Raw genomic sequence first — 13,442 nt, forward strand, 5'->3', positions numbered from 1 at the left:
ATCACGAGCCAGACCCATTAGCCAGTCATCAGTCAGACAAATGGGCCCAGTTTGTACACTTCTGTTCACAAAGAGTTCAAAATTGGTAAACTGATCTATGAGATTAGAAGTCAGGATAGTATTTCCAATTTGGAAAACATAAACAGTGGTAGTGATTAAGATCTGTGAGGGGATTTTTAGAGTGCTGGAAGGGTTCTGCCTTTATTTTGGGTACATGGATGTGTTCACCCTGGGACAATTCATTGAGCTGTACACTTACAATTTGTATACTTTCTGCATGTTATAATTCAATAATCAAAAATAAATGGGCCAGGTGTGGTGGCTCATGCCTGTAATCCCAGCACTTGGGAGGCCGAGGCAGATGGATCACGAGGTCAAGAGATCGAGACCATCCTGGCCAACATGATGACACACTGTCTCTAATAAAAATACAAAAACCAGCTGGGCGTTGTGACACGTGCCTGTAGTAGTCCCAGCTACTCATGAGGCTGAGGCAGGAGAATCACCTGAACCCAGGAGGCGGAGGTTGCAGTGAGCCGAGATCGTGCTACTGCACTCTGGCCTGGAGGTAGAGTGAGACTGTCTCAAAAAAACAAAAAACAAAAAACAAAAACTGGGCTAAAAGGAAAAGATAACAGACTTTCTAGTGGTTTTTGTTAACATTTGAACAGCCTCATCTAACAAATAGAGAACAAGCAAAATCTCAGAACTAAATGTTTTCATTACTACACAAGAGTAAGTAAACAATCCAAATATGAAACTTTAAGTTAGAAAATAGACAATAAAACAAGCCTAAGGTAAACAGAAATAAGAAAAAGATAATACAAAAAGTAGGATGAATCAGACAAATCAAAAAATTGAATGAACAAATCTAATAGCCAATTCTTTGAAAGCTAAAATGCAAATCTCTAGCAAGATAACACAAAGGGAGGAAAACACAAATAAAACAAACAAAAAAAAAATACAAAAAAAAAAAATACAGGTCCAATGGTAGAATAACTCTTTTTTTTTTTTTTTTTGAGACAGAGTCTCGCTCTGTCGCCCAGGCTGGAGTGCAGTGGCGCGATCTCGGCTCACTGCAAGCTCCGCCTCCCGGGTTCACGCCATTCTCCTGCCTCAGCCTCCCGAGTAGCTGGGACTACAGGCGCCCACAACCGCGCCCGGCTAATTTTTTGTATTTTTAGTAGAGACGGGGTTTCACCGTGGTCTCGATCTCCTGACCTTGTGATCCGCCCGCCTCGGCCTCCCAAAGTGCTGGGATTACAGGCGTGAGCCACCGCGCCCGGCCTAGAATAACTCTTAAGCTGAAATAATTTAAAGACAGGACAATTTTGTAGGAAAATATAAATTCCCAAAACTAACTTTAGAAGAGAATAAGTACATTTAAAATACCCCAAAGGCCGAGCACGGTGACTCGCGCCTGTAATCTCAGCCCTTTCGGAGGCCAAGGCCGGGGGATCACCTGAGGTCGGGGGTTTGAGACCATCCTGGCCAACATGGTGAAACCACATCTCTACTAAAAATACAAAAAATTAGCTGGGCGTAGTGGCGAATGCCTGTAATCCTAGCTGCTTGGGAGGCTGAGGCAGGAGAACCGCTTGAACCCAGGAGGCGGAGGTTGCAGTGAGCCGAGATCACGCCACTGCACTCCAGCCTAGGCGACAGAGCGAGACTGTCTCAAAATAAAATAAAATAAAATACCCCAAAAAAGCTGAGTGCAGCCAATTTCATGGGCAAGTCTTTCAGCAGCAGATCAGTCCTATAAAAATATGAAAGAAAACAAAAGTTCCAGGAAAAGACGGACATAGAACTAGCATAACTCTAACACCAAACCCTCACAAATCAAAAAAAAAAAAAAAAAAAAAAACAGCCAGAGGGAGACAGAATGCTATACATCAGTCTTAGTAACAAATGACCCTTCCCAAACATCCTTTTAAAATGTTCCAGCAAATTAAATTCAGCACTATATATTGAAAGAATACGAATGCATCAGGAATATAGTCTATTAGGCTAACTATTAACCTAATGTATCGCAAATAGATCCAGTAAGAAAAATCTTAGAACTAGGTCAACAAACAACATTTGACAATTTTAACATATATTTCTTATTTTTAAAACATCTCCAGTAAACAAATGATGGAGGAATACTTTCTTAACATTCTTAAGAATATTTCCACCAAACCTGAGGGGAGGACAAGAAGGAAAAAAAAAAGAAAAAAAGAATATTTCCACCACATGCAAGGTCAATATTTAACCCTAAAACACAACAATCTTATTAAAATCAAAAACAGGAGAATTCCACAACCATCTACTATTTAACACTATGTTAAAAGTTCTAGCCAGTGAAACACAAAAGAAACACGAAGTAAACTGCCTGAAATAGACAATACTAACCTGAGTAATGGATTTGATTACCTATTTAGAAAATCCAAATATTAATAGAAAATAGGTCTTATTTCCTCATAAATATAAATATCATAAATAAATCATAATCATAAGTATCATCATAAATAAAATGTGTTTTCAGGGTAAATAAATGTGTTTTCAAGGTAAATAAAAAGTATATTAAAATTTTCAAAGAATATAAGGACTATTTCAGTATTAGGGGAAAGTACACCTTGGAACCATGGAAATCTGATATTTGAAATTAGTATGCCTGATTTCTTCCCATCAGCTAGCAGGGACAATAACAAAATGATCAAGGGAAAATTCATCTAACAGTACAAAATACAAAAATTCAAAACAGCTGGAAATAAAACACGTGAAAAAAATCCATCTTACTGAAAGTCAAATAAGATCTGGAGCAATGGGGAGACAGCCTATATTCCTGATGGGAAGGCTAAATATTGCAAAAATGTCAATTTATCTGAAACTTATGGTTTCGGATAAACATTATGGTCAAAATCCCAAAGGCTGACATTCTCACTATATATCCATTTAGAGGGAGAAAGGTGTATTGAACAACATGACCATGAAGTTCAAAGAGATACAAAATATGGATCAAACTATCCAGTAATACACTGAAAGAAAGAAGGATGCATTACTATACACCAGATGGTTAAAATGGCATAATACAAACACATATAAAAAATCAGATCTCAATAAATAAACCCAATTAGAAAATCTAGGACCAGGTCTCAAAAATATGTAATAATAATACATATGATAAAAGATCAATGTGTATCAATATACTATGAATGGTAATTGGAGAAAGAGAAACCTAGATTTTTACCTTGTAAGAGAAATGTAAGTCACCAACAAACTCACCAGTAAAAAGTAGTTCAACCTTACTAGTAATCAAAAAATATTTATCATTATAATATTTTACTTTGATGAATATGTACAGAATGTAGCATTCATATTTTTCTACCTTTTGGGATAACAATTGCCAATATCTAAAAGGTCAAACTATCCACTCTAATTTATTAACCCACCAATTCCATTTCCAGAAATTGATCCAAAGAATCCTATGGATCAAGATGTACTGCAGAACTGTTAATATGTAAGCATAAAAACAAAGACGTGAGCACAAATTTAAGACTGTTCGAATTGGTTATAAAAAACACATATACTGCTACACATATGTTTAAAGAAAAAACCCAAGTATAACACAAATCTTCATCCCTTTCTCTTTTGAGACTGAAGTCTCACTCTGTCGCCCAGGCTGGAGTGCAGTGGTGTGATCTCGGCTCACTGCAGCCTCCGCCTCCCGGGTTCAAGCAACTCTCCTGCCTCAGCCTCCCCCTCCCAAGCAGCTGGGATTATAGGTCCCCACCACCAAACCTGGCTAATTTTTTGTATTTTTAATAGAGATTGGGTTTCACCATGTTAGCCAAGCTGGTCTTGAACTCCTGACCTTCAATGATCTGCCCGCCTCAGCCTCCCAAAGTGCTAGGATTACAAGCATGAGCCACTGCTCCCAGCCTATCTCTTTCTTTTTTTAAGAGACAGGGTCTCATTGCATTGCCCAGGCTGGAGCGCAGTGGCATCATCATAGCTCACTGTAGTTGCAAACTCCTGGGCTCAAGCGTTCCTCCCAGCTCAGCCTCACGAGTAGCTGGAACTACAGGTACACACCACCACACTCAGCTATCTCTTTTTTATTGCAGAGATGCGGGTCTCACTATGTTGCCCAGGCTGGTCTTAAACTTCTGGCCTCAAGCTATAGATTCAGCCTCCCAAAGCACTGGGATCACAGGCATGAGCCATCACATCCAGCCCAGGGCACATCTTCAATCTGTATGAATTAAATGTATGATGCATTTTCCTCATATCCTGACATAAGGGCTGAGAAGATGGCTAAGAAAAAGTGAGTATCAACTATGTAGACTTTTCTGTTATTTAAAATTTTTTTGTCAAGATCAAGTGGAAATCAATTACTTAGAATGAAGATTTGTGTGCCAGATGTGGTGGCTCACACCTATAATCCCAATATTTTGGCAGACCAAGCTGGGAGGATTGATTGAGGCCAGGAGCTTGAAACCAGCCTGAGCAACATAGCCATCTCTTGTCTCTACTTTAAAAAAAAAAAAAAAAAAATCAGCTGGACATAGTGGTGCACGCCTGAGGTCCCAGCTACTCAGGAAACCAAGTCAGGAGGATCCTTGAACCCAAGAGGTCAAGCTGCAGTGATCTGTGATCATACCACTCCAGAGCCTAGGCAACAGATCAAGGGCCTGCCTCAAAAAATAAAAAATAATTTAAAATGTTTAAAATTTTTAAATGAAGATATGCCCTCAACAAGCTAAAAAGAATAAATAATTTTAAGTAGTATAAGCAATTCCACACGCAATTTCACACAATGAACATATCCCCTAGACAGCTGTGAGATGAAATATGGGGCTTTTCTGTTCCCTCCGAGTGTCTCAGTTCTTGCATGCCTCTCATATGAGCATCTCACTGAACTGAATGAGACTCTAGTGTTTAAAGATAAATATTTTCAGCCAGGCACAGTGGCTCACGCCTGTAAACCCAGCACTTTGGGAGGCTGAGGCAGGCAGATGACTTGTGAGGAGTTTGAAACCAGCCTGGACAATATAGTGAAACCCGTCTCTACTAAAAATACAAAAATTAGACATGGTGGCACACACCTGTAATTCCAGCTCCTTGGGAGGCTGAGACAGAAGAATTGCTCAAGCCTGGGAGGCGGAGGCTGCAGTGAGCTGAGATCACACTACTGCACCGCAGCCTGGGTGAGGGAGTGAGACTCTGTCTCAAAAATAAATAAATAAAAAATAAGGGAGAAAAAAAAAAGATGAAACTGGGTACGCGTTGAGAGGTGGGGCTTGCTAGTCTCCAATACAACAGATACAGCAATGTGATACTGTCTTTTGAGGAGTAATTTATAGAATTTTGGGATGATTTTTTGTAACATAATAGTTTTCACTCTAGGTTCTAAATTGAGAACCTAACTCCAGAAGTATGATGAGATTCTACTGTTGGGCAGCATTAAGCAAGCCATTTCAAACCTTGTTTTTACCTGTGGCTATAGTTCTTGGTCCTTACTGCCTCTTAAGCTAATCCAGTCTATTTCTCTTGAATACACTTTCCTTCTACTCTCCATCATTAAACATCCCACTTATTTATTATTTTCTTTTACTTTATTTTATTTTATTTATTTTATTTTTTGAGACAGGGCCTCACTCTATTGCCCAGCCTGGAGTGCAGTGGCAAGCTGATGGCTCACTGCAGCCTCGACCTCCCGGGCTCAAGCAATCTCCCACCTCAGCCTCCGAGTAGCTAGGACTATAGGCACACACCACCTTGCCTGGCTAATTTTTGTTTTGGTTGTTTGTTTGTTTTGTAGAGATGGGGTTTTGCCATGTTGCCGAGGCTAGTCTCAAACTCCTAAGCTCAAGTGAGACACCTGCCTCGGCCTCCCAAAGTACTGGGATTACAGGCACGAGTCATCGCACTCGGAACCCATACCTCCCACTCTATAGAACCTGCCAAAGACAAGTTCTGCTAAGTATTTGTGAGGATGATCTTCCTCATCTCCAGCTGTAAAACACCTTTCATGGAATGTTTTTTCTGTTCTTTCATTCTTGCTGTTATCAGTTAGTGCCATTTTTCCAAAGACATACTACCATCCATGACATCTTGTATCAATTAGGTTACTAAGTGCACTCTCTTGAGAAAATTTAGAATTCAAAAACTACTTCTTTTGTTTGGCATCAGAGGTTGCTGTACCAAAAACAAACAAACAAACAAAAAAAAAAACTAAAAATAAAAACCAAAAAGCAAAAACAGTAACTTTCACTTTTTATTTTTTTAAAAATAAGGAAAAACAAAAAATGCTTCTTTTGGTTTCAGGAAAATGGAACCACACAGGATGAAACCTCCCCTGCTTACAAAGAACTCTTTCCAAAACATAAAAGAGCGCTCTCCCAGGAGGAGCCTAAAAGGCATCCAAGAAGAAAACAGTGAAGAGGAAATCTTGGAAGCGAGCCAAGGCCATCTCCACTAGCCACTCCCACGGGTGCTAGCCAGAAAGCTACCCCAGCAAACTACCTATTCAGATAATTTGCAACTGAGACTTAAGGAAGAGAATATGATTGCATGATATGAGTACACAACCTTCAAACAAATGAGGGAAGAACAACCCTTAGATCCAAAAAGAACAGAGTTAAAAGGCCAAACAAGGAAAAAAAAAAAAAAAAACCTTTAAACAAAAATACTTCAGAGCCTCAGAAAAATAAAAGCAGGATTTAGATCCAAAAATTAAGAATAAGGAGTTACAAAAAGAACAGAAGGTCATGATAAATAAGCAATGAAACAAAGCAGACGTATGAATCAGTAAAATGTAAGACAGAACTGAGGCATTTTCCTGGAGCACATCACATAAAATTATAAAAATTTAAAACATGGAGACAAGTTAGAAGACTAAAAAACAGATCTAGAAATTTTAATATGTATAAGAAACCAGGCAGAGGAGAAGCAGTATCTAAAGAAATAATGACCAAGAAATGTCCTAGAGTTTGGGACAAGAGTCCTCACACTAAAAGTGCTTACTGAGTACTAAGTAAGATAAATAAAACCCACACTCTCACATTCTTGGAGCACTGGGGGAAAGAAAAAAAAAAGAGAAAACCCTAAAAGCTACTAACAGAAAAGAATAAAAATCAAGACTGATGTCAGATCTCTCATCAGTAAGCACGGACACACAAAAATAGTGGAGAAATAACTTCCAGTCACTGAGGAAAAATGGCTTTGACCTAGACTCTTGCCCCAAGCAGTATTATCATCCAAGGATAAGAGGAAAGGGTAAAATAAATCAATATTTTGGGATATATATATAAAGGACACAGTAAGATTCACCAGGCAATTTTTAAAGCAAAATTAAAATAAAAACTGTATTAAAGAACAAAATAATAATCTTAGCTACCTAGAATTCAGAGGATAATTTGAATGTCAGTACTCTGCTTAAAATTTTCCAACGGCTTCTCTTCGTCCACAACACAAAGTCCACACTTCTTAAAAATGACTTCAAGATTTCTGGCTGGCCCCTGCTAATCTCCCATCTAGCACCTTTTCTATATCCATTCTTCTCCAGGTAGTTGCACTGAGTATGCTGCAGTCTCCTGCCTCCAGACGCTTGCTTAAATACTATTTCCTCCAGTCCACTCTTACACTTCCCTAACCTCTCATCCAGGCTGGCATAATACCTAACTGTTTAAATACCAGTTACTGGCCGGGCGCGGTGGCTCAAGCCTGTAATCCCAGCACTTTGGGAGGCCGAGATGGGCGGATCACGAGGTCAGGAGATCGAGACCATCCTGGCGAACACAGTGAAACCCCGTCTCTACTAAGAAATACAAAAAATAGCCAGGCGAGATGGCGGGCGCCTGTAGTCCCAGCTACTCGGGAGGCTGAGGCCGGAGAATGGCGTGAACCCGGGAGGCGGAGCTTGCAGTGAGCTGAGATCCGGCCACTGCACTCCAGCCTGGGCTACAGAGCGAGACTCCGTCTCAAAAAAAAATAAATAAATAAATAAATAAATAAATACCAGTTACTCTAAGAGTCTTCCCAAACTATCCTTAGATACCCCTTATGAACCTCCTTAGATGTTCTCATAGCAGCCTACATTTCCCATCAAAGCAGTTCTGAAACAGTACCTGTTTACTTGATAGTCTTTCTCTATTAGACTGTAGGTGCCCTGAAGACAGATACTGTGTCTTGCTCACTGATAATACATCAGCTGTAATCTATGCAGTTTCTCATAAATACCTGACAACTATTCACTTCAGAGAAATGCAGAAAACCTTTAAAATCACTCTTTCAGATTTCTGCACAGTCCTTCTCTCCCTTCTCTTCTGCTCAGTTCTATCACAACATTTCACAAGAGACTGAGGGAAAAAACAAAAATCAATATTCATAAAGCTGTCTAGAATCCAAGTTGTAGTTCAGAATTCTGTCATAAAGAACTGACAATTTATGTATCAAGACAGTTGTATAAATTTAGTCAGAATTAAGTTACATATTTTTTAAGTTACATTTATACTCACTGGAAGAAAGGACCCTTATTTGTAGACTATTTCACAGGTTCTCGAAACATTTGTAATTAATTCTTTACTCTTTTCCTTTCATACGATGGTATAAAAACAAAATGTTCTTCCTTTTTTGAAACCAGTACTGACTGACATAAGGATAGACATATATATAAATGGAAAAGAATCCAGGGTCCAGAAATGAACCTATACATTATGATCAACTGACTTTCAAAAAAGGGGCTAAGACAATTCAGTGGGGAAAACAACAGCCTTCAACAAATGATGCTGGAAGAACTGGATATACACATGCAAAAGAATAGGCAAATACCTCCCTCCCTCCCACCATACATAAAAATTAACCACAGGCCTCAATAGAAGAGCTAAAAGTATATCAACTCTTGAAAAACAACAAAGAAGTAAGTTTTTGTAACCTAGAATTAGACAGTAGCTTCTTACATATGAAACCAAAAGCATATGTGACAAAAGAAAAAATTAAAATTAAGATTAAACTACATCAAAATTAAAAAACATTTGCACTACAAACGTATCATGAAGAAAAGTAAAAGGACACTGCATACAACAGACTTAGGAAAAAAGATAAATTTTTTAAAAAGAAAGTAAAATGACAGCTTATAGTATAGAAAAAAAGATTTGCAAATTATCCATTGGGTAAAGAACTTGCATATATGTAAAAACACAATTGAATTTTTAAAAAGACAACCCACTTAAAACACAGGCAAAAGATTTAAACAGACATTTCTCCAAAGAAGATATACAAATGGCCAATAAGCACATGAAAAGATGCCCAACATCATTAGTCACTAAAACAAAATGTGCATGACAACCACAATGAGATACCACACTTCACACCGCTAGATGGCTTAATCAAAGACAGAAAATATTGGCAATCTTCTCACATAGCTGGTGAGAATGTAAAACAGTACTGTCGCTTTGGAAAATCATTGTGGCAGTTCCTCAAAACGTCAAACGTAGTTACTATCATGAAAACGTTCATCTACACAAAAAACAGGAACGTTCACAGCAGTATTACTTATAACAGCCAAAAAGGAGAAACAATCCAAATTTCCATCAACAAAATGAATGGATAAATAAAATGTGATATATACATAAAATGAAGTATTATTCAGCCATAAAATAGGAATGAGGTATTATATATGCTATAACATGAATGAACCACGGAAACATGCTAAATGAAAGAAGTCAGTCACAAAAAGATCACATATTCTGATTCAATTTATATGAAATGCCCAGAATAAACAAATCTATGACAGAAAGTAGATTAATGTTTGGCTAAGGCTAGAGGTGGGTGAAAGGGTATAACGAGTGACTGCCAGTGAGTATGACACTTCTTTTGGGGGAGGTGGAAAATGTCCTAAAATTGATTGTGGTGATGGTTGCACAAACTTGTGAATACTGCAAAAATCATTAAACATTTTTAAATGGTGAATTGTATAATAAATTAATTATATCTCATTAAGATGCTAAAGAAAACAAAACAAAACAATACTACTCACCCAAATGTGAACATCCCTTACCCAAAAAAGACTGCAGCCTTACCTTTTAAGGGCATCTTTGAGTTCAGGCACAGAACGAATACACTGAACTGTGGCATTCATGTAACAAGTGTTACCAAGGTTTGTCAATCCACATGGTAACTCCATCTAGTTAAAAAAAAAAAAAAAAAAAAAAAAAAGGATTAAATCATTAAACCATTTTTGCAAAATGACATGACATATATAAATCACTAAAATTCTCATTTTGAATCAAGTACCATTTACTAGCTTCTACCAATTTATATTCTGCCTTCACTTTAAAGAAACAGTTTTATTTCTCCCCCCCAAAAAATGTTTACTTGGATCATGCTGGCCATCATATTATGTTTTAGTTTCCTTCTTAAAAATAAGAGAATAATCATACTAGTCTTGCCTTCTTGGCAGGTTTATCAGGAGAAGAGAATAGGCAAAACATGCATAGAAACACTTCAAAACAAAAAGCAAAATAAAAGGTTGGGTACAGTGGCTCACGCCTGTAATCCTAGCACTTTGGAAGGCTGAGGTGGAAGGATAGCTTGAGGTCAGAAGTTCAAGGTCATCCTAGGCAACACAGCAAGACCCTGTCTCTACCAAAAAAAAAAAAAAAATTTTTTTTTTAATTTGCTGGGCATGGTGGTGCACGCCTACAATTTTCGCTACTCAGGAGGCTGAGGTGGGAGGATCACTTAAGCCCAGGAAGTTGAGGTTACAGTGAGCTACGATCATACCACTGCACAACAGCCAGGGTGACAGAGCAAGACCCCATCTCAAGGCAAAAAAAAAAAACAACAACAAGAAAATGAATGAATGGCACTCAATAAATGCAAGGTGTTAAAAAAAATTTGACACATGTGTTGGCCAGTTTCTAAACTGATTTTGCATTTAAATTCAGGATAAAATGTATCTATTTTCCACATGAAGGATTTAAAAAATTTAAATATCCCAGCATTTAAACTACTCTTTGACCCTGTTTTCTCATAAATAATAGTAAACACTTATATAGTACTATCTGCCAGAAACATATTTATTACAGATATTAGCTAAATATATATAAGTTAAGCCTAAATAAATTCACTTGGAAGTCTGAAAACCAGTAGTAAGGTGTACAATACCAAAAACAACCCTAACTGTGCATTATTTAACCACAGAAGGACTCCCTTAATCTAATTAAAAATAATAAAACTCTTATTTACAGATAAAAACATCTATCTTGGTATTAATGATTAAGTCTTCAAGACATTTAGATACTACTTTCTGAAAGACACTGTAATAATGGTCCTTCAAAAAGTAGTATCAAACATATAAAATCTGGCGTGTCTTACAGCAGATGCTAACTGTTCTTCTGTCATGTCTTCTACGAAGACAGTTTTGGCTGAGGGTTCTTCTGGAAGAGCATCTGCTGACCCCATCATTAGTAGAGTCATTCCCTGTTTTTAAAAAAAGTTATTTCATGAAAATCCTTAAAAGTTGGTAATGTTTATGTCAAACAAAAGAAGCCAGGCACAAAAGAACACATATTACATAATTCTATTTGCCAAAAAAAGTAAATCTACAGAAAGTAGATTAGTTGCTGCCTAGGACTGGAGGTGGGAAGAGGGAGTGGCTTTAAATTGGTACAAGTTTCTTTCTGGGGTAATAGAAATGTTCTAAAATTAGATTGTGGTGAAGGCTGCACAACTCTGTAAATACACTACTAAAAAAATCACTGTATTGTTTAAAACAAGTAAAAAAGCCCTGGGGTGGCTGTTTGAGGCCAAGGCAAAGGTGTAAAGAAACTTTTTAGTGATGAAACTTCTAAATCGTGATTGTGGTGGTGGTTACGTGACAATACAGAATTGCCCAAAGTCATCAAACTGTACATCAAACACAGATGAATTTTACTCTATATAAATTGTACCTAAATAAAGCTGAAGGAAAAAACAAATATTGCCATAAAAACACCTAATAATGTTTAGAATATTGTAGCAGAGGGAATTTCTCAAATGATTATTAACATTTAGTGGCATCACCTCTCTCCATAACAAACTAACAACTAATAAAATTCAGACCAGGCATAGTGGCTCATGCCTGTAATCCTAGCACTTTGGGAGGCCGAGGCTGGTGGATGGTTTGAGTCCCATTCAAGACTAGCCTGGGCAACATGGCGAAACCCCGTCTCTACAAAAAATACCAGTATTAGCTGGGTATAGGGGTGCGTGCCTGTAATCCCAGCTACTTGGGGGCTAAGGTGGGAGGATCACTGGAGCCTGGGAGGTTGAGGCTGCGGTGAGCTGTGATCTCACCATTTGCATTCCAGCCTGGGTGACAGAGTGAGACCCTGTCTCAAAAAACAAAACAAACAAACAAACACTAATAAAATTCTTTCTGTGTCTGTTGTGTAACTGTAGTGATTGTTTACATTTAAAAACAAATATTTTTAGAGCATTAAATTCTCCATTACTGAAAAATATCAAACCAAATACAGAGTAAATTTGTTCAAAATATCCAATTATATAATTCTACACATTAACCTAAGTAAATACTTTTATTGAATACATATGCAAACACTCCATACAATCAATAGAAGGACAAGGAAGACACTGTCATTGTAAAGCTCATAATCTTAAAATATGAACAACACCTTACTCTCTTACTCAATATCTTAATTGGAAGGCATGAACACATGAGACAAAGAAAAAGGTAGGACCAGAAGTGGAGGTTTAAAAAAAAAACAAAAACAAAAACAAAAAAACAGGGAGGGAAAATGATAGCCAGAAGACTAAAAATATCCAGATGATGATTAAAATTAGGAAATTAGTAAGGCCAACAAATTCAGTTAAGAATACCTACAATTATATCTAAAGACCTTTATTCTATCACCTTTTATTTCTACATAGACATCTTATAATATCATTACAAAGCAGTAAAGCAGTACTAAGCCATCACTACAGAATTTTTTTTTTTTTTTTTTTTTTAGAGACAGGGACTCACTCTGTCACCCAGGCAGGAGTGCAGTGGCACAATTACAGGTCACTGTAGCCTCAAACTTCTGGCCTCAAGTGATCCCCCCATCTCCCAAAGTGCTGGGATTGCAGGTATAAGCCACCCTACCAGGCTAAGAATCTTTTTCCAAAGACAACTGTCTCAGGAGCCAACTATTTAAAGAATATACTAGCAATAACCAGTTGGAAAACACAATAGAAGAAATGCCAACATATATCTAAGAACAAACATAACAAGAAAAATGTAATACTTTAATAAGAGAATAAAGCTTTACTTAAGGATAGAAAAAAAGCACCTAAGTAAATTGAAAGACATGACAAGTTCTGTACTTGAAAAATTACTATAAAGATGCAATTACAGTTATATAAACTTAATGAAATTCCTTTACAAAACCTTGCAAAATGATTCATTCATGTAG

The 13,442-nt window shown here is 37.4% G+C and overlaps 1 protein-coding gene across 2 annotated transcripts in view; it reads right to left on the minus strand.

Moving 5' to 3' along the window:
- USP14 (ubiquitin specific peptidase 14) overlaps positions 1-13,442 on the minus strand; it is a 55,415-nt gene that overhangs the window by 24,765 nt on the left and 17,208 nt on the right. Inside the window, exons 4-5 of one of the 2 annotated variants that reach the window (XM_025365003.1) lie at positions 11,365-11,469; positions 10,068-10,171 (exon numbers count right to left, since the gene is read on the minus strand). In XM_025365003.1, coding sequence (XP_025220788.1) covers positions 10,068-10,171; positions 11,365-11,469 — 209 coding nt within the window. The remainder of the gene's footprint in view (positions 1-10,067; positions 10,172-11,364; positions 11,470-13,442) is intronic. The other variant, XM_025365004.1, reaches the window with a different exon arrangement.

The sequence above is a fragment of the Theropithecus gelada genome, chromosome 18, assembly GCF_003255815.1.
Source record: "Theropithecus gelada isolate Dixy chromosome 18, Tgel_1.0, whole genome shotgun sequence".
NCBI lineage: Eukaryota > Metazoa > Chordata > Mammalia > Primates > Cercopithecidae > Theropithecus > Theropithecus gelada.